At 44.5% G+C, this 25,315-nt stretch overlaps 1 protein-coding gene across 1 annotated transcript in view; it reads left to right on the top strand.

Moving 5' to 3' along the window:
- The window catches only part of NCOA2 (nuclear receptor coactivator 2), a 470,775-nt gene that overhangs the window by 342,693 nt on the left and 102,767 nt on the right, over nt 1-25,315 (top strand). The window contains 2 exon segments of the mRNA XM_030215383.1: nt 10,328-10,513; nt 24,875-25,087. Of these exon segments, the coding sequence (XP_030071243.1) occupies nt 10,328-10,513; nt 24,875-25,087 (399 nt within the window).

Raw genomic sequence — 25,315 nt, 5'->3', positions numbered from 1 at the left:
TTCCTTTCCTAATGATACCTAACATTCTATTTGCTTTCTTAGCCGCAGCAGCACACTGAGCAGAAGGTTTCAGTGTATCATCAACAACAACACCTAGATCCCTTTCTTGGTCCGTGACTCCTAACGTGGAACCTTGCATGATGTAGCTATAACTCGGGTTCCTCTTTCCTACATGCATCACTTGTAGTTGCTCACATTAAACGTCATCTGCCATTTAGACGCCCAGTCTCCCAGTCTCGTAAGGTCCTCTTGTAATTTTTCACAATCCTCCCGCGATTTAACAACTTTGAATACCTTTGTGTCATCAGCAAATTTAATTACCTCACTAGTTACTCCCATCTCTAGGTCATTTATAAATATGTTAAAAAGCAGCGGTCCCAGCACAGATCCCTGGGGATCCCCACTTACTACTCTTCTCCATTGAGAATACTGACCAGTTAACCCTACTCTCTGTTTTCTATCTTTTAACCAGTTTTTAATCCATAATAGAACACTACCTCCTATCCCATGACTCTCCAATTTCCTCTGGAGTCTTTCATGAGGTACTTTGTGAAACGCTTTTTGAAAATCCAGATACACAATATCAACCGGCTCACCTTTATCCACATGTTTGTTCACCTCTTCAAAGAAATGTAATAGATTGGTGAGGCAAGATTTCCCTTCACTAAATCCATGTTGACTTTGTCTCATTAATCCATGCTTTTGAACATGCTCTGTAATTTTGTTCTTAATAATAGTCTCTACCATTTTGCCCAGCACCGATGTCAGACTCACCGGTCTATAATTTTCCGGATCTCCTCTGGAACCTTTTTTAAAAAATGGCGTTACATTGACCACCCTCCAGTCCTTCGGTTCCACGCTCGATTTGAAGGATAAATTATATATTACAATAACTCCGCAAGCTCATTTTTCAGTTCTTTCAGTACTCTGGGATGAATACCATCCAGTCCGGGAGATTTGCTACTCTTCAGTTTGTAGAACTGCCCCACTACATTCTCCAGGTTTACAGAGAATTCATTGTTTCTCTGACTTGTCAGCTTCGAATATCATTTCCGACACCTGTATCCCACCCAAATCTTCTTCGGTGATGACCGAGGCAAAGAATTCTCTCTGCTACGGCTTTGTCTTCCCTGATCACCCCTTTTACTCCTCGGTCATCTAGCGGTCCAACCGATTTTTTTGCCGGCTTCCTGCTTTTAATATACTTAAAAAAAATTTTACTATCCAGCTTATAATCGAAAGAGAAAAACGCCTATATTTCGACCCAAATCGGGAGATGGACGTTTTTCTCGCAAAGGCGCCCAAATCGGTATAATCGAAAGCCGATTTTGGGCATTTCCAACTGCACTCCGTCGCAGAAACGAATAAAGTTCACGGGGGCGTGTCAGAGGCGGGACTGGGGTGTGGTTATCAGCCGAGGAGAGATGGGCGTCTGTAGCTGATAATCGAAAAAAAAAAAAGGCGTTTTTACCGCGATTTTGGGTCACTTTTTTGGACCCTTTTTTTCACGAACAAGTCCCAAAAAAGTGCCCCAACTGCCCAGATGACCACTGGAGGGAATCGGGGATGACCTCCCCGACTCCCCCAGGTGGACCCAGGCCCATTTCCCCCCCCCCCCCCCCCCCCACCTGCAACACTTGTGCTGGTAAATGGGAGGCCTCCAAACCCACTGTACCCACATGTAGGTGCCCCCTTCACCCCTAAGAGCTATGGTAGTGGGTTTTGGGGGAGGGGGTTGGCAGCTCAGCATCTGTGGTAAGGGAGCTATGCATGTGGGAGCTTTTTCTGAAGTCCACCGCACTGACCTAGGGTGCCCAGTTGGTGTCCTGTCATATCAGGGGGGCCCGTGTACTACCAATCCTGGCCCCTCCCACGACCAAATGGCTCAGATTAGGATGTTTTTGAGCTGGGCGTTTTTAGTTTCCATTATCGCTAAAAAAACAAACAAACGCCCAGCTCAAAAACGTCCATTTTTTCGAAAATATGGTTCGGCCCGCCCCTTCACGTACCCGTTCTCGGAGATAAACGCCCATGGAGATAGGCGTTCGCTTTCGATTATGCCCCTCCATGTGTTTTTGCCTCCAACAAAATCTTTTTTTTTTTGAAGTCCCTCTTAACCTTCCTTATAAGCACTTTGCATTTGACTTGACATTCCTTATGCTGTTTCTTACTATTTTCAGTCGGTTCCTTCTTCCATTTTCTGAAGGATTTTTTTTTAGCTCTAATAACTTCCTTCACCTCACTTTTTAAAAACCACACCGGCTGTCGTTTGGTCTTCCGTCCACCTTTTTTAATACGCAGAATATATTTGTCCTTGGCTTCCAGGATGGTGTGTTTGAACAGCATCCACGCCTGATGTGAATTTTTGACCCTCGCAGTCGCTTCTCTAAGTTTTTTATTCACTGTTCTTCTTATTTTATCATAGTCTTTTTTAAAAGTTAAACGCTAACGTATTTGATTTCCTATGTATACTTACGTCAAAGCTAATATCAAATCCGATCATATTATAATCACTGTTATCAAGCGGCCCCAGCACCATTACCTCCCTCACTAGGTCATGCGTTCCACTAACGACTTTCTCTCATCGGCTCTTGTACCAGCTGCTCCATAAAGCTGTCCTTGATTTCATCAAGGAATTTTACCTCCCTAGCGTGCCCTGATGTTGCATTTACCCAGTCAATATCGGGGTAATTGAAATCACCCATTATTATCATGTTGCCCAGTTTGTTTGCATCCCTGATTTCCTTTAACATTTCTGCATCCGTCTGTTCATCCTGGCCAGGCGGATGGTAGTACGCTCCTATCACTATCCTTTTCCCCTTTACATGTGGAATTTCAATCCACAGTGATTCCAAGAAGTGTTTTGTTTCCTGCAGAATTTTCAATCTATTTGATTCAAGGCTCTCGTTAATATACAATGCTACCCCTCCACCAATTCAATCCACCCTATCACTACAATAGAATTTGTACCCCGGTATGACACTGTCCCACTGGTTATCCTCCTTCCACCAGGTCTCAGAGATGCCTATTATGTCTAATTTTTCATTTAGTGCAATATATTCTAACTCTCCCATCTTATTTCTTAGGCTCCTGGCATTCGCATATAGACATTTCAGAGTATGTTGTTTGTTCCTACTTACATGAGTACTTGACAGTATTAATTTGCAATCTTTTGTCTGATTTTTATTTAAGGACACCTGATCTACTAAGGTCTCTTTTGCAACCTCACTGTCAGGATACCCTATCTTCCCTGTTTTGGTGATATCTTTAAAAATACCTTATTCCGAACCATGCGCTTTTGAGCGACTGTCGGCCTCCCCCCCCTCCCATTTCTAGTTTAAAAGCTGCACTATCTCCTTTTTAAATGCCGATATCAGCAGCCTGGTTCCACCCTGGTTAAGGTGGAGCCCATCCTTTCGGAATAGGCTCCACCTTCCCCAGAATGTTTCCCAGTTCCTAACAAATTTAAAACCCTTCTCCCTGCACCATCATCTCATCCACGCATGAGACTCCGGAGCTCTGCCTGTCTCTTGGGCCCTGCGCGTGGAACGGGTAACATTTCAGAAAATGCTACCCTAGAGGATCTGGATTTGCGCTTTCTACCTAAGAACCTAGATTTGGCTTCCAGAACCTCTCTCCCACATTTTCCTATGTGATTGGTACCCACATGTACCAAGACAGCTGGCTCCTCCCCAGCACTATCTAAAATCCTATCTAGGTGATGCGTGAGGTCCGCCACCTTCGCACCAGGCAGGCAAGTCACCAGGCATCCTCAAATCCACACAGGAAACGAGAACGGGCGGGAAAAGCTGAGGATGTAGAAGATGCTCTCCGGTGGTTTTCTCAAGTCAGGAGCAGGCAGTTTCCTGTCAGTGGTCCACTGCTTATGGAGAAAGCTAATCAGCTAGCTGAAAGTCTTGGACTAACTGAATTCAAAGTCACTGTTGGATGGTTGGAAAGATGGAAGGAGTGGAACAACATAAAATTCAAGAAACAGCATGGTGAAAAATAAGACGCTGATGACTTTGGTACTGAAAATTGGGTTGTTTCAGTTATTCCTACCATCTTGAACGAGTTTGCACCTCGTGACGTTTTCAATGCTGATGAAAATGGTCTCTACTGGCGAGCGATTCCTGATGGAACACTTGCATTCAAACAAGCCGAAACTACAGGAAGTAAAACGTCAAAGGACCGACTGACAATCCTCCTTTGCTGCAATATGGATGGGAGTGAGAAGTTGGAACCCCTTGTCATTGGGAAGAGCAAACAGCCCTGTTGCTTCAAGAATGTTAAGCAACTTCTTGTGTCATAAGAGGCTAACGCAAATTCATGGATGATGGGGGAAATTTGGAAGCAGTGGCTAAAGAAGTTAGACACTAGAATGCGGGCACAAAAGCGTTAGATTTTGTTGCTTTTTGATAATTGTTCTGCTGCCAGGCAGTCTAACATCAAGGTGGTCTTCCTGCCACCAAACACTACCTCTCTGATCCAACCTATGGATCAGGGCATAATAGCCAAGTTCAAACAACATTATCGGACTCTTGTGCTACGTCGTCTGATGAGCATTATGGATGACCAGACTGACAAGGTTAAACATGCTGTTGAACTGGCTCGTAATCCATCACTTTTGGATTCCTATCACTGTTGGATTCCATACATATGCAGAAAGAAGCCTGGAATCACGCTACACAGACAACCATTGTGAACTGCTACAAGCGGGCAAGCTTTGTTAAGGATGTGGAGAGGGACGAAACAGATGCAGATGTTGCAAACGCGTCAGATGAACAGGTTATTGACATCCCAGCCTGTGTTACTGAAGAGGAGTTTCATCACTATGTAGCTGTTGATTACGATCTACAAAGAGCTGACGACAGCACTGATGTCAAGATATGCGCCTACACGCAGGCAACGGCTAATGATGAAACAGATGATGAAATGAGCAGCGAGACACATGCTGACGAAATTCAACAACCTCCTGTCACTTTTGCAAGAGCGCTTGAGAGTCTCTCAACACTGTGTGGGCCTATCTGTAGGCCACTGGATGTCAGTGCTATGACAGTTTTTACCGTCTTGCAGACGTAGTCTATGGAACTCACAGACACAAGAGTGTACAGAGGACTATGACTGATTATGTCAAGTAAGCCTAACGTCAGTTAAATGAGACTGTATAACATCAGTTAACGGAGACTATATACTATACGTATAATAAACAGTACTGTACATATGTTTATCAGATGTCAAGCTTCTTTGGGTCACAACGGTTAAGTGCACGCTCCGGTTAATTGCATGTTTTTCTTTGGTCCCAGACCCTTGCACTTAAGCGGATTGCATTGTATAATCCAAACAAAAATCCCCTGAGGGGTTTGGATCACTAGGCTTACAGAGAGGATATAGTTGTAATAGAAAAATTAAAGGGGAATGTCTCTTTTTACTGAAGCAGATGTTGGGGGTCTTACCCACAGCAGATGATGATGATGATTTGGAGCAGCTACATGAAATCATTAAATCTAGCAGATGTAATAAATTAAATTGACAACCATCAGGACTGGATGATATTCGCCCCAGTAGTAATCATAATATTTGGATTTAGCCCATGTCTTTTCAGTCAGTTACCTTGGGGTGAGGAGTTGCAGGGGGAAGTGGGATAGAAAGGGAAACATGCTTAATTCATTAAGCTTTAAGCATAAGTGTACCTTTCTCCAACTTTCTTTGTTTGAAGGAAACTTTGACACAGATTTATGTTTCTTTACATATTCATTCTACAAGGAGAAGCAGGACATCAGTCATTACCACATATGTGTGACGTCACTGATGGAGGTCCAGTGTGGACACTGCCCAGCATTCTAGGACTTTCAGAAGGTTTCAGCAGTCCTCACTGTGCATGCGTGTCCTGCCAGCCTCAGTTGCGTTGGACCAGCAGTTCTCCAGCAATTTTTTCTTACCACGGAGCTGGGAGAATGTTTTCTTTGTGCTCCCTAAAGTGATTTTTTTTTTGTCTTGTGACCTTCCCTGCCTTCAGCTTTTTTCCTTATTTATTTTCTTTGTTCACTGTAGTCTTTTTAGTGTTTTTTTTTTTTTTGGCTCTTTCTAAGTTTTCTTTATAAGTACACTAGTAAAAAAGGCCCGTTTCTGACACAAATGAAACGGGCGCTAGCAAGGTTTTCCTCGGAGTGTGTATGTTTGGGAGAGTGTATGTGAGAGTGACTGTGTGAGAGTCAGAGTGAAAGTGTGAGTGTGTGTGTGTGAGAGAGAGAGGGAGTCTGGGTGTGAGTGTGTTTGTGAGAGTGTGTGTGTGAGAATGAGAGTGTGTGCAAGTGTGTATGTGAGACACAATGTGAGAGTCTGTGTGTGTGTGCGAGAGAGAGAGTGTGTGTGAGACACAGATTCTCTGTGAGAGTGAGTGTATGAGACCAAGCGAGTGTGTGAGTGACTGTGTGGCACATAGAGAGTGAATGTGATACATTGTGAGACAGAGTGTGTGAGAGTGAGAGTCAGAAAGACATTGTATATGAGAGAGAGAGTGTGAGCCTTGCCCTCCCAATCCATGCCCATCTGTCCCCTGCCCCCTCCATTCATCCTTCTCCAGCAATTCCCCTCTCTCCCTGAGCCCTGCCATCTCAATCCATGCCCATCCATGCTTCTCTGTCCCCTGCCCCCTCCATTCATCCTTTTCCAGCAATTCCCCTCTGTCCCTGAGCCCTGCCATCTCAATCCATGCCCATCCATGCTTCTCTGTCCCCTGCCCCCTCCATTCATCCTTTTCCAGCAATTTCCCTCTCTCCCTGAGCCCTGCCATCTCAATCCATGCCCATCCATGCTTCTCTGTCCCCTGCCCCCTCCATTCATCATTTCCAGCAATTGCCCTCTCTCCCTGAGCCCTGCCATCTCATCCATGCCCATCCATGCTTCTCTGTCCCCTGCCCCCTCCATTCATCCTTTTTACAGCAATTCCCCTCTCACCCTGAGCCCTGCCATCTCAATCCATGCCCATCCATGCTTCTCTGTCCCCTGCCCCCTCCATTCATCCTTTTCCAGCAATTCCCCTCTCTCCCTTCCATGACCCCCCTCGCATCCATGCTCTTCTGTCTCCCATGTCCCAGCATGTCCCGCCCCCTTCTTCCCCCCCCCCTCGCATCCTTGCTGTCGTTTCTCCTCTGCTCTCCCGCTCCCATTGTTCAACTGCCCACCCTCTTCTCTTCCCCCTACATCCCTTTTTTTTTTTTTTTAATTTACCTCCGTGGCGGCGGTTCCGGCAGCGCAGCATCAGGAAAGGAGGCGGCGCTCCCGACGTCTAGCCTTTCCTTCGTTGTGTTCCGCCTTCTTCTGACGTCATCCTTGACGTCAGAAGAAGGCGGAACACAACGAAGGGAAGGCTAGAGACGTCGGGAGCGCCACCTCCTTCCCTGACGCTGCGTTTTTTTTTTTTTTGCGCCGTCGACGTCATGACGTTTGCCCTGGACGTCATGACGTTTGACGCGAGGGCGGGGCAGAGACGGCTGGCAGCCTGGCTGGCTTCACACCACGAACGCCACGAACCCTTCAGGGAGTGTTTTAGTGACTTCAGAACGTTGTCCTCATTAGAACGTTCACGGTGCGTTTTATTATATTAGATATGTGTTGCCATACTGGGACAGACTGAAGGCCCATCAAGCCCAGTAGCCTGTTTCCAACAGTGGCCAATTCAAGTCACAAGTACCTGTCAAGATCCCAAAATAGTACAATACATAATATGCTGCTTATCCTAGAAATACACAAAAAAAAATGGCAACGTTCCACCTCTCTATCTTAAAAAAATATACAACAGCTGGTTGGTGGTACAAAAACAGCTCAATGTGAAGTATTACTGCTTAATAGGGGACGTCTCATATATACACACAGGCACTAGGTATCACGCTGTTAGCGAGCTTCTGATTTTGTGCCGGTTTTTATAATCATTGACTGCCCCCCAGCCTCCGATAGTACACTGAACTTACTGAGCATTCGTGTCTTATAGTGTATACAAATGTTAGTGCCACGTTTTCAAATCTTCATTTTTTTTTACTATTTTTTCTTAATTTTTCTCTGTGTACTGTCCATAAAATTCACTCATGCAATCTCACAATCTTACAATAGTAATCTACATTTGAGCATCAACTGGTGCAGAAAATATTTTTTTTACTTACCTTCGCACTGTTGAAAGCTGCAATTTGATTTGGTCATAGTGTGATATTCAACACTATGTTCGTCGTAGATGTCTCTCGACTGCATTCAAATTCACCCTCGGTATACATATATGTATCCTAGAAATAAGCAGTGGATTTTCCCAAGTCCATTTTAATAATGGCTTATAGACTTCCTTTTAGGAAGCTATCCAAACCTTTTTTTAAACCACGCTGAGCTAACTGCTTTTACCACATTCTCTGGCAACAAATTCCAGAGTTTAATTACATTGAGTGAGGCAATATTTTCTCCAGTTAGTTTTCAATTTAGTACTTTGTAGCTTCATTGCATGTTCCCATAGTACTAGTATTTTTGGAAAGACTAAACAAGCGATTCAAGTCTACCCATTTCACTTCACTCAGTATTTTATATACCTCTTCCATATCTCCCCTCAGCTGTCTTACCTCCAAGTGAAGAGCTCTGGCCATTTTAGCCTTTCCTCATAGGGAAGTTGTCCCATCCCCTTTATCATTTTTGTCGCCCTTCTCTGTTCCTTTTCTAATTCCACTATGTCTTATTTGAGGTGCGGTCGCATTATGGAGCGATACAAATCGTTATAACATATTTGTTTTTATTTTCTGTTCCTAATAATACCTAACATTATATTCTGCTTTCTTTGCCTCCTCTCACACTGAGCAGAGGGTTTCAAAGTATCATCAGTGATGACTTCTAGATCCTTTTCCTGGTCAGTGACTCCTAACACGGCTGTCATTTGGTCTTCCTTCTTTTTTTTTAATATATACAATATATTTGTCTTGTGCTTCCAGGATGGTGTTTTTGAACAGCATCCACGCCTGATGTAAATTTTTGACCTTAGTAGCCTCTCTTCTACGTTTTGGTGTTTTTTTCACCGTTCTGATTTTATCATAGTCTCTTTTTGAAATTTAACTGCTAACATATTGGATTTCCTTTGTGTACGTACTCCAGAGCTTATATCAAATCTGATCATATTATGATCACTGTTATCAAGATTCCCCAGCACCATTATCTCCTACACCAGATCATTCGCTCCACTAAAGGCTAGGTCTAGAATTGTTCCTTCTCTTGTTTGCTCCTGAACCAGTTGTTCCATAAAGCAGTCTGATTCCATCAAGGAATTTCACTTCTGTAGCATGCACTTATGTTACATTTATCCAGTCAATATCGGGGTAGTTGAAATCACCCATTATTATCGTATTCTCCAGTTTGTTAGCCTCACTAATTTCTGATAACATTTCTACATCTGTCTCTTCATTCTGGCCAGGTGGATGGTAGTACACTCCTATCACTATCCTTTTCCCCTTTACACATGAAATTTCAATCTGTACCCTTCTAGTTTCATTTTGTTCTGTTCTAGGCTGCATGTACATAGTGCAGTTTGATTGGTATTGCCTGATGCCTGTTTGTTATTTTCGGTGAACCTGGTTGATAGGGATTCCCATATGTGGTAATAAAGGGGATGGGATTTGATATACCGCCTTTCTATGGTTACAGTCAAAGCGGTTTAAATATTACTGAGGCTTATTTTGTACCTGGGGCAATGGAGGGTTAAGTGACTTGACTAGTGTTACAATGAGTTACTGCCCTGCTTGTCCATAGAGAAAACTTAGTTGCGTACCTGTAGCAGTTGTTCTGTGAGGATAACAGGACACCTGTTACCACATACCCTCCCACCTCTCCTAGGAGTTACATTCTCTAAACTTTGAAAATGTAACTTCTGGTCCTGTGTGACTGAGATGGGCAGGATGGCACATATGCATGCGTGGTTGGGGCTGCTAAAAGCTTTTGAAAGATCTAGAACAATGGGTAGCGCCCTACCGGGAATCCATCGGTGACATCACCCTTATGTGGTAATGTGCCTTCTGTCCTTGGAGAACACCTGCTACAAGTGAGTAACCTTGCTTCCATGCATATTAGGTGCAGGATTTGTTTCCAGTTGTATTTAACAAATGTTATTCAAATTGTAGTGTAACTCACTAAGAAGCTTTATATAATGCCTTTCTTCAAGTGAAGGGGAGATTGTTTTGTTTCATTTCAGAGTTTTATAAATCACATTACAAGAAATTGACTGTGATCACTAGCTGTTCCAATTGGAAAATCTTGAATATTTTAATGGATTTCTTTGTTCCTTTTTCTCTTTTTCTCTTAGCTTTTAATAGCCCACAAGTAGGGCAACTGTGCAGATTACCAAACCAGACTTTACCATTGGACATCAGTGTGCAAAACCAGAGTAGCACAGGACCTTTCCCATCAATACAAAGTGGCAGCCCCTACTCAGCCACACCTCAGCCAGGAATGATGGGCGCTCAAGGAAATTTAGGAACTAGTAATGTGGGTAAGAAATGACTCGGCTTTATTCTTGTATTTTTGTAAACCTCTTTTCTTTTGTTAATTTAGCAATACCTTTTTATATCCTTTCTGAGAACATTAGAACTGCTGTTCTTGGTCAGACCAAAGATCTATTATGTTCAATATCCTGTTTCCAATAGTGGTCAGTCAAGCTCTCAAGTACCTGACATGATTCCAAAAGTATATTGATTTTCATATTGCTTACCTCCAGGCTTCACCGAAATTTACCTTGTTGTTAACAGTTTATGGACTTTCTTTGAGAACAAGCAGGACTGACACTGCCTAGCATTCCTTCATTTTCTGGGAGCTTTTGATGGGCCTACCATGTATGCACACTTGCCTTCCGGCCTACCCGACTAAAGTAGGACCCTTCATTTTCTGTCGCACAGTTTTTTTCTGAGAAAAATTTCTCTTGCCTTCCTGCCTGTAGGGGATCTTTTACTGAATATTAGCTTGAGTTATCTGCAGGAGAGCCCATAGGAATAAAATGGGCCCTGCTGCAGATAACGCAAGCTAATCTTTAGTAAAAGACCCTGTTAGTGAGTAGTGCAGGACAAATTAAATTTTTTACCTTGTTTCCACTTACTTTCTTAGTTTTTCGGCCCTTTTAAGTTTTTCTTTCTTTTTCTGCAGCTTGTGGCCTCCTTAGGCTTGAGCTCTTGGCCAGGTCTGTATTTAAAAAAAAAAAAATAGATTTTTGATGAGCCGTTTATTTTGCTTTGGCTATTTTTTCCGCAATGTTCCTGAAGCCTCCCAGTGGGTTTAACAAGTGCTCAGGCTGCATTAGGACCATGTCTGTAACTGATCCTCACGATGTGTGCCTATTATGCGTGGCTTCTAACATTAAGTCCACTCACTGTTCTGTTTGTGCTCAAATGTAAACGAGAACTCAGAAGAGTCAGGAAGGCCCTATGAGAGAAACCTTTTGGCACACACAAGTCCAGTCCATCGACATAGATGTCAAGGACATCAGTCCCTATGGCTTCAGGAGCTACTCCGGACGCTGGGGACGCATAGACATCAAGGAGATCTCCTCCTGCCTCGGCATCAGTAGCACCCGTGCGGGCTCAGCACCAAGGACGTGCAAGGATTCAGCATTGTCTTCCTCTGCAACCAGGTACCCTGATAGTGAGCATTGAGCAAAGGCAAAGAACAGCAGCATTGATCCTCATCAAAGCATGGTGCAAGGAGCTCCAGGACACCGGTGATGCTGTGAGGACTGTTCCCTCTCCGTCAAAGTGATGCCCATGTGCCAGACTCCCTGAAGCCAGGATCCCACCTCTCATTTGGCTCCTACTTCTTCATAGACTGCTTCTGCACTGACCCTAGTCTCGCCTTTACCTACGTCTGCTCTTGAGGAATGACTCCAGGTCACATTACAGGAAGAGCTGGGGCGCATCCTAGCTTAGCACGGTGCCAAGGCATCGAGGGTGCCGCTCCAACCTATCCTGGAGATTCATGCTCTGTCAGCCAGCATTGACCAAAATGGCATTCCTTTCCAGCCTTTGGGGGATGCTCACATTCTGGAGTCTTTTGGGAGAAAAGTGTTTTAAGACTCAGTGCTCATTTTCTGCATCCAGTCTTAGCAGATCTACATGAGCATCTACTTGAAGGACTTGGTGCATTACAAATTTTGTCAGCTTGCAGCCATGCAGAATGAGCGTCGAAAGCATGTAGCCTGGGCAAATTTTAATGCTTTTGACGAGCACCCTGGCCACCTGCTTTTGGCATATGCAGACTCTCATGATTGTGTTTCAGACTTAGAGCCAGCAGTTCAAGAAAAGCTGGCAGACGTCCCTTGCTGAGGCGATGATCTTTTTTGGGGACAAAGTAGAAGAAGTTGCCAATTTGATTAAGAAAAGGTCCAGCACCAAAAAGACTGTGTCCCAGCGCTCTGCTCCTGTGGCCGCTTCTCGGAGGTTTTCAGGTGGAAGTCGGAAGGCATACTACTCTCAAAGGCATATGTTCATTCCCTTAACTCGCCCTCCCCAGCAGGCCCAGGTCTCACATGTCCTGGTCTCAAGCACCCTGTCCCAATGAAACCCCCACTCCACCCAGTCCAAGCAAGGAATGAGCTTTTGGCTGTCTATAGCAGAGCATAACTGAAATAAAAGTGCCCAGATGACCTACTGATTGGAGGAAGGTTGAATTTTTCCAAGAAAGATGTCCCCTTGTAACCTTAGACCAGTGGGTTCTTCAAATAGTCCGGAACGGTTAGATCTAAATTGGCGTCAGCCTCCTTCAAATTGCACATCGAGAGCCTCAAAACTCATCTCTCAGCATCAGGAAGTTCTCACAGAGGAACTGTACTCCCTTCTAAAGGCCCATGCAGTCAAACACGTTTCATCAGGGGAAGAGGAAAAGGGATTCTGTTCCAAGTACCTCCTTGTGCAAAGAAGACCCCGGGGGGGGGGGGGGGGGGTGGGGGGGGTGGGGGGGGGGGGGGTTGTCCCATCCTAGACCTAAGGTCCCTGAACAAATATGTGGTCAAAGAAGAGTTCAGGATGATTTTCCTGGGCACCTTTCTCCCCATGATTCAGGCAAGACATTGGATTTGTTCTCTGGGCATAACGGATACGTAAACCCGCATCCAGATACAGTGGGGTCTGGGGGTCATGCATTTGATATTCTACCTTTCTGTGGGTACAGTCAAAGTGGTTTACATATATTATATGCAGGTACTTTTTCTATACCTAGTGGACTCACAATCTAAGTTTGTACCTGAGACAATGGAGGGTTAAGTGAGTTGTCCAGGGTCACAAGGAGTTGCTGTGGGAGTCAAACCCAGTTCCTGACATTTTCAGCCCACTACGATAACCATTAGGCTACTCCTCCCACCTGCTTCCAGTACAGCAATTGGAGTACATGGAAGTCCTGCTAGACTCGGTTCAAACTCTGATCCTACCTCCCTCAGGGTAAGGAATGATGCACTAATTTATATCACCTGTTGAGTTTGGAGCAGCCAGCAAGTCATAGGTTGTGAGGCCAAACCCATGGCATGTCACCATCTGCGAAGTGCTCAATGGACTCTAGCTTCCCAGTGTTGCCAGGCCAAAGGGAATCTGAAAATTCCTCCTTTCTTGAAATTTCTGACTACAGACGCATCCAACCCCTCCCCACCCATTTCGGTATGTATACTTGTGTGTTTGAATGTTACATTTTTCTGTCAATTTTATGGTATTCAATTCTTAACTTTATCTTTCCATGTAGGCAGTTTTGACCAGACCCTGGAGAAAATAGTATATTGAGTACATGAATAAACAATAAGCCTGGGTTGGGGCACTCACATAGATGGGTTTCAAACCCAGGGCCACTGGTCCGCTCAGAAGATCCAGCTTCACATCAATCTCCTGGAGCTGCAGGCAGTCTGGAATGCTCTAAAGCAGTGGTTCCCAAACCTGAGCTTGGAGGCACCCCGGCCAGTCAGGTTTTCGGGATATCCATGGAAGAGATTTGCATGCAACGGAGGCAGTGTATACAAATATGTTTCATGAATGTTCATTGCCGATATCCCAAAAACCTGGCTGGCTGGGGTGCCTCCAGGACCACCACTGCTCAAAAGGCTTTCTGAGATTGGCTATTAAGCCAAAGTATTCAAAACCAAACCACAATCAAGTTGCCCATGTACTATGTAAACAAGCAGAGAGGTATGGGAACCTACCCCTTACGTTGGGAAGCAGTCAGGATATGGCAGTTGGCCTCCAGTCGTGTCATGGTGCTCAGAGCAACATTCCTGGCTGCCAAAGACAACAATCTGGCAGACAAGCTGAGCAGGGTGATGCAACTGCACGAGTGGTTCCTTCACATGGCGTTGCCTGACGGATCGTCCAAGAGTGGGACGACATCTCGTTAGATCCCTTTTTCCGTTCATCTCAACAACAAAGTCCCTCAGTTTTGTTCCAGTCTCAGGTCAGACTACAGTCAGAAGCCTTTTTCCTGGATTGGGAGAAGGGCCTTCTGTAAGCATATCCTCCAATCCCTCTGGTTGAGAAAACTCTATTGAAACTCATGCAGGACCAGGGCACCATGATCCTCATTGCGTTCTTCTGGCCGAGGCAGATATGATTCCCTCTTCTTCTGGAGTTGTCCTCCAAAGAACCTTGGAAGTTAGAGTGTTTTCTGACCCCTTTTCACACAGAACGAGGGATCTTTTCTGCATCCGATCCTCTATTCCCTAGCCCTCACCGCTTGGATGTTAAAAGCTTGAGCCATGTCCCTCCAACTACCTGTTGCCAAGGTCCTACTGTCTTCTAGGAAAAATTCCACAAAGATGTGTTATACTTTCAAAATGAAAAGATTTGATGTGTGGTGTGAGGGTGAGGCCTTAGATCCCTTCTCTTTCCCCACACAAAAACTGCTTGAGTACCTTCTACACCTCTCTGAGTATGGTTTTATAAACCAACACTGTACGAATTCACCTCAGTGCAATTTAGTGTTTACCAACACTGTGTAGAGGGTAAGCCCATCTCTCAACAGCCTCTAGTTCATTTTATTCGAGGTTTGCTTCTGACAAACTCTCCCATTAAACCTCTGACAGTGTCATAGAACCTCAATATCATCCTCACCCAGTTAGCGAAAGCTCCTTTTGAGCCACTTGAATCTTGTCATCTGAAGTACCTGAACTGGAAGGTCTTATTTTTGGTGGTGGTCATTCAGATCATAGGGTTAGTGAGTTTGAGGCCCTAGTAGCTAATCCACCTTACACATAGTTTTGTCACAACAGAATAGTTCCCCACATGTAACCTAAGTTCCTTCCTAAGGTGGTGTCAGTCAATTGTCCTTCCAACATTTTCCGCAAAACCTCATAACCATCCTGGCAAATGCAGGCTACACACCTGAGACTGAAGCGAGCCTTAGTCTTCTATCTGGAACGGACTAAAGCCCATAGACAGTCCACCCAGCTTTTTGTTTCTTTTGACCCAAACAGGATGGGGGCAAACATTGGTAAACACATTTTATCCAATTGGATAGCAGACTACATCTCCTTCAGGTATGACCAGGCTGGGCTGACTCTGGAGGGCAGTGTCACGGCTCACTAAGTTAGAACCATGGCTGCGTTGGTAACCCACCTGAGATCAGCCTTCATTTAGGAAATTTGCAGTGCTGCAACATGGTCTTCAGTCCATACATTCACATCTCACTACTATCTTGAGCAGAAGTCTTGACACAATAGCCAGTTTGGTAAAACATTTCTGCAGAATCCAATTCTAGCCTCCTAGGCCTCCAATCTGCACCTTAACAACAGGGTTTTTCTGTTTGTTAGAGGTATTGATTTGGCCTTGCTGTTGCAAGCCCCTATTGGCCGTTATGTATTTTTAGCGAGCCTAGTAGCTAGGGATTCTCTGATAGGACATACTGTCCTGCTTGTCCACGGAGAAAGCAAAATTACTCACCTGTAGCAGATGTTCTTTGAGGACTGCAGGACAGATGTTCTCCCATACCCTTCAATCTCCCTTAGGAGTTGAATTCTCTCTGCCTTTTCACACAGCTTCGTGTCTTGCACGAGTCACGCAGGCAAGAAGTCTACCAAAAGCTTCCTGGAAATTGAAGAATGCTGGGCAGTATCCATACTGGGGCTCCACAGATGACATCACCCAGATGTGAAAACCCATGTGTTCTGCTGTCCTCTGAAGAAACCCAGCTAGTCTCATTATTTGTACCACATGCTCTAGCAATGCATTCTAAAGCTTAATTGTGCATTGAACAAAAAAATATTTTTGAAGATTTGTTTTAAATATGATTCTTATTACCTTTATGACGTGTCCCCTAATCTATGTATTTTTGAAAGATTAAATGATTCACATTTACCCATTCCACTCCACCTGTTTCAGCTGGTAGATGGTCAAGAAGTAAGATTGATAAGTGTGTCTGTGTGAAATCAATTTGTAAGGTTTTGATAGTATAGTAGCTAGATATTGAGAATATGGTGCTGGATGGGAATATGAGGTATGACCACCGAAGATGGAGGGACCCTCAAAACCTACGTAAAAGTAGTACAGCAAAAAAAGGAGTAGGATGGTCTAGCTCTTTCAATAACCCAGGGAGACGTATGTAGTTACAAAGTCTTTATTAATGGTCATCAAATGACTCGACACAGCAGCTGTGTTTCAGCGCTTGTGCTCCTGCCTCAGGAGTCTAAAAAAAACATACAGAAGTCATACAACAATCATATATAAAGAGATCATGTATAAAAAAAAAATCATAAAAACCTGAATCATAAGTAACACCATATATATCAAAGAGAAGATTAAGATACAAAAAGTTTTATATAATGAATGATAAAAATAAGAACAAAAAGTAATTAAGACAATAATTATGCATTTCAAAAAACCTATTGCTTATATTAATATTGTAACATTTAAAATCAAACATATCAAAACATGTAAAAACATTACACGACTTTAATGGGGCTGCATATAAACCTTTTAAGATCACAGCTGATAGCTCTCTCTCTCTCTGTTTGTGCTTTCTAAGTACTGAGCCTCTCAGTATAACATTACAGAGAAGTGTAAGCTGAGAATTACAGCTTCTAACATTTTACGAGAGTCCTGGTGAGATCTGTAACTTCTCTACATTGATCAGATTCTTACTGGTTGGCTTGCAGTGAACACAGCTTGAGCCGAAGGATAGAATCCTATCTTTCATCCAGAGACCCTACTGTGGAGCAAGTGGTTTGTGATGGCAAGAAATAGTTTGGGGACTCCCGAGCACCGTCCTGTGACGTGCTCTTCACCAGCCAATGGTCAAGATAGAGGAACACATGGATTCCCAGTCTGCATAGTGACGCTGTGACTACTGCAAGCAGTGGCGTTCCTAGGGGCGCTGACACCCGGGGCGGATCGCCGATGCACCCCGCCCCTCGGGTGCAGTGACGACCCCCCCCCCCCCCCCCCGGCGAAATAACTTCCCAGGTGCAGCGCAACCCCCTGGCAAAATAACCCCCCCCCGGGTACACGCCGCTGGGGGGGGGGGGGTGCCGCGCGCCTGTCGGCTCTTCGTTTCCATGCTCCCTCTGCCCCGGAACAGGAAGTAACCTGTTCCGGGGCAGAAGGAGCATGAAAACGAAGAGCCGACAGGCGCGCGGCACCTCCACCCCCCCCCCCCCCCGTGGCGTGCACCCGGGGCGGACCGCCCCCACCCCCCCCCCCCCCCCCCCCTTGGTATGCTACTGACTGCAAGACACTTGGTGAGCACTCTGGGAGCCGATGTGAGGCCGAAAGGAAATGCACGGTACTGGAAGTGATTTGTCCCCAGCCGAAAAAGAAGATAATTCCTGTGACCTGGAAGTACTGGGAGGCGAGTGTAAGTATCTTCTAAGTCTAGAGGGTATAGCCAATTGTTTTCTTGAATCATACGGAGAAAGGTGCCCAGGGAAACCATCCTGAACTTTGACCAGGAATTTGTTCAGGGCCTTTAGATCTAGGATGGGACGCATCCCCCCTGTTTTCTTGGGCACAAGGAAGTACCTGGAATATAATCCCTGCCCTTCTTCCCCTGGTGGAATGGGCTCGACCGCATGGGCCCTTAAAAGGGCAGAGAGTATCTCTGCAAGTACCTTCTTGTGCTTTGAGCTGAAGTGAGACCCATTCGGTGGGCAATTTGGTGTTCATTGATGCCAATGAAAGGCGTTACAGAGATGGATTATTAGGAGAACCCACCAGTTCAACGTTACAAGGAGCCACCTTACTTGGAACAAATTCAGCCTCCCTTCTACTGGTAGTTCATCCAGGATGGTTACCTTTACTGCGGCTATGCTCTGCTGGAGCCAGTCAAGAGCACGTCAGTTTTGACCGGGGGTGCTGGCTGGGCCTTGGGCACATGCTGTTGATGAGAACAAGTGCACAGGGACCAAGCCTGCAAGAAGGAGCATGTCTATATCTCAGAGTAGTTGGATCTCCTCTTTAACTTGCCCAAAAAACCTTCTAGATGAGGAGGAAGGTGCAGCAGATGTCTGGTGGGGCAGAGTATCAATGGTGCTAGTGTGTTTCTTAATAAGGTCAGCAACCTCTTCCACCTCGGCTCCAAAAAAGTTATCTCCCCAGCACGTGGCATCCACCAACCTTTGCTGGACCATCAGGTCCAAGTCAGAAACATGCAGCAATGAGAATCTGTGCATCGCTACACTCAAGGCAGAGATCCTGGATACCACATCAAAGGTGTCATAGGCACCCCTGGCCAAGAACTTTCTACACACCTTCTGCTGCTTGACCAAGTGGCGAAGATATTCGGCCTGCTTCGGTGGAAGAGAGTCTGCCAGTCAGACATACTGTGCACCAAGTTTCACAAGTAGAGGCTTGTGTACAGCCTGTAAGATTTGAATATGGGAGATGAGCATAGAGGCCTGATAACATCTTCTGCCCAAAAGAATCCAGGGTTCTAGCTTGTCTGCCATGGGGCACCGAAGCATAGTCCCTAGAGTGAGGATAAGACTGTCCATTATTTAAATAGGTTGAACTCGCGCCTAAAAAGCCAAGCTTGCGCGGACTGATTTGACTGCCTAGCACAGTATAGGGCTAGATGACGTACATATGTTTGTGCATTATTACCCTGATTTTTTTTCTCTAGTAATCTAATCAGATAATTCTATATATTTTCTTTGAATGTTTCAATTCATGCAGTTCATCTGTATTGCACCATACTTTTGCCCACTACGGACAGTCTTATCCACACTCTTTTGTTTGTACTCCTTGCTGACTTTGCTGCTGCTGCAGGTTTTGGAAGTACCTTTTCTGACTGATTTGGTGAGTACATTGGCACCCTTTAGAACGCCGGAGTAATATTGTCATGGCAAAGTATAATTCTTTCATTTGCACAGTCCAGCTTGATAATTTTACAATTTGTCTCATTGGTGGGTAGCATCACTTGATGGATACTAACTGTGTCTGAAGCAGTACATAGGAGACATCCGTTTTTATTTTTTTTTCTTTCCTTTTTATTTTATGGGCTTATGTGATGGTTACTGTTTGTACACACACATATTATCCATTGAGCCATTTATAGTATGAAACGCGCATAATGCTATGATGTTACACTATGGTTTTCAATGTTCCCAGGTGGTTGCTGTGGCAGCTTGCAGCTTACAAATTGCAATACTGTGCCTCCTATATTTTGAACGTGAACATGATACATATTTTATGAACAAAGGCAGTTAACCATGTTTCGCTATTCAGACTAGTAGTAAAACAAAATCTTTCCAAGAAACGTTGAAATATTTTTATATTTAGAGATAAGATCCTTTGTTTTTGATACTGGTATCTATTGTGATACTGATTTTGTTGTTTGGCTGCCTGAGGTCCATCTCATTTTTTTTTAAACAGGGTTGGTTGTTCATTCTTCATATTTCACTAATAGCAGTAATATTAGTTGTCTGTTTTCCTTCTTAATTAAAAAAAACTTTTCAAATTTTCTATTTTATTTTAGCATTTAATATTTTATTTTCTAATTTTTTTATTTTTTTTTCATTTCTTATTTTACAAGAATTTTTGAATTTCCATTACATTTTCATATTATATAAATAAGTTGTGTTTTTTTAGTTATTAATGAGGTAGGTATACATATTTATATATATATTGCACTCCATTTAAGTGCACGCTCTGTTTAACTGCATGCCGTACTTCGGTCCCGTTTTTGCCGCCATCAATTTCTGTGGGGACAGACTTCAGTTTAGCGCACCACTGATAAGTGCAAGATTCACTTGTGTGCATGGTTTAAGACCGTTCCTCTACAGCAAAGATTCCACATAAGCGTGTGCACGGAATATGGAAGCCGATTGGCGCATGACAACCAACGAGATTTCAAATTTACTGCCCCTTTAACTGCCACAGGCAGAATAAGCGAAAGAATGTTGTTAAGAGTGTACACTGGAGGAGTTGTCGCGCAGCTGTAGGACTTTAACACTGGCTGAACGAATAGAAGTTCATAAAAAATTAGAAAACAAACAGTCAAGCATCTATTACTAAAGAATATGGTGTCAATCCCAGTCAAATTTCACGTATTTTGAAGCAGAAAAAAGCTGAGGATGTAGAAGATGCTCTTCAATGGTTTTCTCAAGTCAGGAGCAGACAGTTTCCTGTCAGTGGTCCACTGCTTATGGAGAAAGCTAATCAGCTAGCTGAAAGTCTTGGACTAACTGAATTCAAAGCCACTGTTGGAAGGTTGGAAAGATGGAAGGAATGGAACAACATAAAATTCAAGAAACAGCATGGTGAAAAACAAGACGCTGACGACTTTGGTGCTGAAAATTGGGTTGTTTCAGTTCTTCCTACCATCTTAAACGAGTTTGCACCTTGTGACGTTTTCAATGCTGACGAAAATGGTCTCTACTGGCGAGCGATTCCTGATGGAACATTTGCATACAAACAAGCCTAAACTACAGGAAGTAAAACGTCGAAGGACTGACTGACAATCCTCCTTTGCTGCAATATGGATGGGAGTGAGAAGTTGGAACCCCTCGTCATTGAAAAGAGCAAACAGCCCCATTGCTTCAAGAATGTTAAGCGACTTCCTATGTCATAAGAGGCTAACGCAAATTCAGGGATGACGGGGGAAATTTGGAAGCAGTGGCTAAAGAAGTTAGACACTAGAATGCGGCACAAAAGCTTTAGATTTTGTTGCTTTGTGATAATTGTGCTGCACACAGTGATGATGTCAGGCTGTGTAACGTCAAGGTGGTCTTCCTGCCACCAAACACTACATCTCTGATCCAACCTATGGATCAGGGCATAATAGCCAATTTCAAACAACATTATCGGACTCTTGTGCTACGTCGTCTGATGAGCATTATGGATGACCAGACTGACAAGTTTAAACATGCTGTTGAACTGGCTCGTAATCTATCACTGTTGGAGGAGTGGCCTAGTGGTTAGGGTGGTGGACTTTGGTCCTGGGGAACAGAGGAACTGAGTTCGATTCCCACTTCAGGCACAGGCAGCTCCTTGTGACTCTGGGCAAGTCACTTAACCCTCCATTGCCCTATGTAAGCTGCATTGAGCCTGCCATGAGTGGGAAAGCGCGGGGTACTAATGTAGCAAAAATAAAAATAAAATTCCCTACATATGCAGAAAGAAGCTTGGAATCATGTTATACAGGCAACCATTGTGAACTGCTACAAGTGGGCAAGCTTTGTTAAGGATGTGGAGAGGGATGAAACAGATGCAGCTGTTGCAAACGCGTCAGATGAACAGGCTATTGACATCCCAGCCTGTGTTACTGAAGAGGAGTTTCATCACTATGTAGCTGTTGATTACGATCTACAAAGAGCTGACGACAGCACTGATGTCCAGATATGTGCCTACACGCAGGCAACGGCTGATGATGAAACAGATGATGAAATGAGCAGCGAGGCACATGCTGACGAAATTCAACAACCTCCTATCACTTTTGCAAGAGCGCTGAAGAGTCTCAACACCATGCGGACCTATCTGGAGGCACTGGATGTCAGTGCTATGACAGTTTTTACCGTCTTGCAGACATACAAGCTCATTTTCAAAGCACTTAGCCTCCCAAAGTTCCATAGAAACCTATGGAACTTAGCCTCCCAAAGTGCTTTGAAAATATGCCTAATAGTCTATGGAACTCACAGACACAAGAGTGTACAGAGGACTATGACTGATTACTTCAAGTATCCTATATAATCTCACCTCCAACATTCTATGCGTCTGCCTACCTGTGTCCGTAACTTTCTTCACAGGTGGGCTCCGAAGCCCTAGCTGACGTCACTTAGACCCATTATGACGCGACCCGGAGGGGAAAAAACTTTTCACTGCAGATCCACTCTCTCTTCCCCCCCCCCCCCCCCCCCACCCGCAGTCCGTGACCCCTGGACCCCTCTGCCGTGACCCTCTTGAGCCCCCTTCCGGTCGCAAATCCTCCCCCCGCCACTGTTGCGTACCTGTGGGGTCCAGGGGTCAGGAACTCCGGGGGGGGGGGGGGGGTCTGGAAATCGGAGGGAGGGTGGTCTGCAAACCGGAGAGAGGGAGTTTGGGTCTTGAGGTCTTGGAGGGGAGAGAATGGATCAGCTGTGAGGGTTTTTTTTGTTCCTCCGGTTCAACTTCGGCTGGCGGGGGTTGGGGTCCCCCTCCAGCACAGGTACGCAACAGATCCCACAGTGTCATTTTCTAGTTGGAAGAGTAGAGGGTGGTGGTGGGAAGGAGGGTTATTATAGCTGCTCATTCTTATTGTTTTCTGTAATTTATACACAACAGTTGCACAGTGGAGTGGAGGACTGGCCTACTGGTTGGAACACCGGTCTTGCAATCCAGAGGTGGGCGGTTCAAATCCCACTGCTGCTCCTTGTGATCTTGGGCAAGTCACTTAACCCTCCATTGCGTCAGGTACAAACTTAGATTGTGAGCCCTCCTGGGACAGAGATATATCCAGAGTACCTGAATGTAACTCACCTTGAGCTACTACTGAAAAAGGTGTGAGCAAAATCTAAATAAATAAAATAAATATTGTTCCTTTTATACTTTAATAAAAAGATTTAAATATAAAATTATAAGTGTTCAAGGCTTCTGTAGATGAGGACAGAGCCCACGGGGACAGGGAGAGAACCTATGGGGTGGGGAAGGAGACAGAACCCACAGGGATGGGGTCAAAGTTTGTCCCCATGTCATTCTCTACCTGAAATCCCTTCCTACTTTTTCCTTCTGCAGGCTTCAGCCTCCCCAATTTTCTCTCCCTCTAACTCTCAGCAAAACTCATAATTTTGTCTGCCCCCCCCCCCCCCCATCTCTCATTCTTCCTTTCCCCAGGCATATACCCCCACCTCTCATTTTTTTTTCTCCTCACCTTCCCAGCTATCATTGTATCTCTCCTGCACCCTCTTCTATGACACAATCTCAAGCTTTATCTCCCCCCCCCCCCCCCCACACTAATGGCACACTCTCAGCTAGTTCTTCCCCCCCCCCCCCCCCCCCACTCCATAGCACTATTTCAGTTTTCTCTGCCCCCCTCCCAAATTCATGGTACATTCTCAGCTTTCTCTGCCCCTTCAGTCCTCATGGTGCACAGCTGCCCTCCCCCAAGTCCGTATGGCATGCACACCTTACTCTCCTCCACCTTAATCCCCACCTCAATCCCCATGGTGTCTCCCTCAGGACTGTATGTGAACCATGCAGGCTTCCCTACGTGAGCAGTTAATTTAAGTCAGCAGAGGGAGGAGAGGGAGGAGAAAGGGACCCGATGTGCAGCAGTTCACTGCCTTCTCCTGTTACCGCATGTGTACACGGATCAAAAAGGGAGTGTACACACCTAGCAACTGCGCACACAAAATTTTTACTGGCTTTATTATGTACGTATGCTATACCACACACATCAAGTCAAGGCTGAAAAACCTGTGCACAAAATGTGTTACATGGGCCAGTAAAAGTAAGAGAGAACATTTGGTCATGAGGGGGGAGACAACAAGCAAATATTTGATGCCTGTGTAGAATTCTGTGCATTTTGCAGGTGTGGGGAATTCATTACAAATTCTTCACTGCTCATTTGAGCAGAATTTCTCCAGGAGTAATAGTTGCAATTGTGTTGATTCTGCTGAAGCAGCCCCTGAGGTACAGGGGGCTTATTGAAGAAGAGAGATGCTTGCAGTTGCTCCCAGATTTTCTGAATATGTTCCCCAGAGCAAGAGGGGCTTTTGTGATGTTTTGCATGGGTCTCTGAACTAAGAGTGTATATTGATTTTGATTCCTCTGTAAATTTCAGTAATGCAATTCAGTACCTGTAGTAGCATATTTTAGGCGAGTATGAAGTGTTGTAATTGGATGCTTACAGTGAAGGTATGGGATTTCCCCATTTTTAACTCTTAATGAACACTGGAAAATTCCTGTGAGTAATTTCCCTGAGTCTAATTGTGATGCAAGATCGCCCACCAGCACAACAGACCTTCACTTCTTTTGGAACTGTTTGTATTAACAAGTGTGTATATGAGAGAGAAGCTGATGTTTACGAAAACATAGAACTTACTACAGTGGCTTTCTGTGATTTCAGAAGTTTGCAGTCTTTGGAAAATAATGTTGAAAAATGTGCTAGCAGAAGTGTGATTCATTTCCTGCGGAAGGAAGTCTGGGTTATCTTGAGTGCCATTGGTACTTCTTAAATATATAAAGTTCTGTTCGCATTTAACTTTTTATTTTTATTTTTTTGTCCAATACTAAGAGCTACAGGTCACATTGAAATTTAGTATTTATCACTTCTCAGTGGGTTAGTAACAATTTGAACGGGTAAAATGCTTGGACAATTTCAGTATGCTTTCTTAAACTATATCAGCTACTATAGTTTATTTCTAAAGTTTAAAGGAAAGATGTGATATATGTTCCTAAAGAAATCTTTATTTTTGTCTTCTGATCAGGAATGATTGCTGGTAATTCCCCTCGACCCACCATTCCATCAGGAGATTGGGGTGCTCAAAACTCTATCAGAATAACCTGCACTACTACAACCAATACCTTGAACAGGCCTATTCAAGTAGGCATGATTCGCAACCCTACTGCCACTGTTCCTGTGAGACTCAACAGCCAGTCAAGTCTCAGACAGATTCCACAGACTCAGGTCGTGAATATGGGTAAGTAACATACAGATAAAGCACTTGATCCTAGTTTCTCATAAAGCCTTAAAATTCAAAAGTCAATTGAAATAAAATGAGTCTGGCCCCATGGCTTTGTTGTAGTCCTGTTGGGGCTGAGAAAGATGATGAAATACTCTGAAACTGGAGGTAGGAAGAAATGACTGTAGCTACAAGGTGTTCTCCGAGGACAAGCAGGCTGCTTGTTTTCACGACTGGGTTGACGTC

The sequence above is a fragment of the Microcaecilia unicolor genome, chromosome 1, assembly GCF_901765095.1.
Source record: "Microcaecilia unicolor chromosome 1, aMicUni1.1, whole genome shotgun sequence".
NCBI lineage: Eukaryota > Metazoa > Chordata > Amphibia > Gymnophiona > Siphonopidae > Microcaecilia > Microcaecilia unicolor.
Note: the sequence above shows the minus strand (reverse complement) of the source record. Positions and strands in the feature narration are given on the sequence as shown.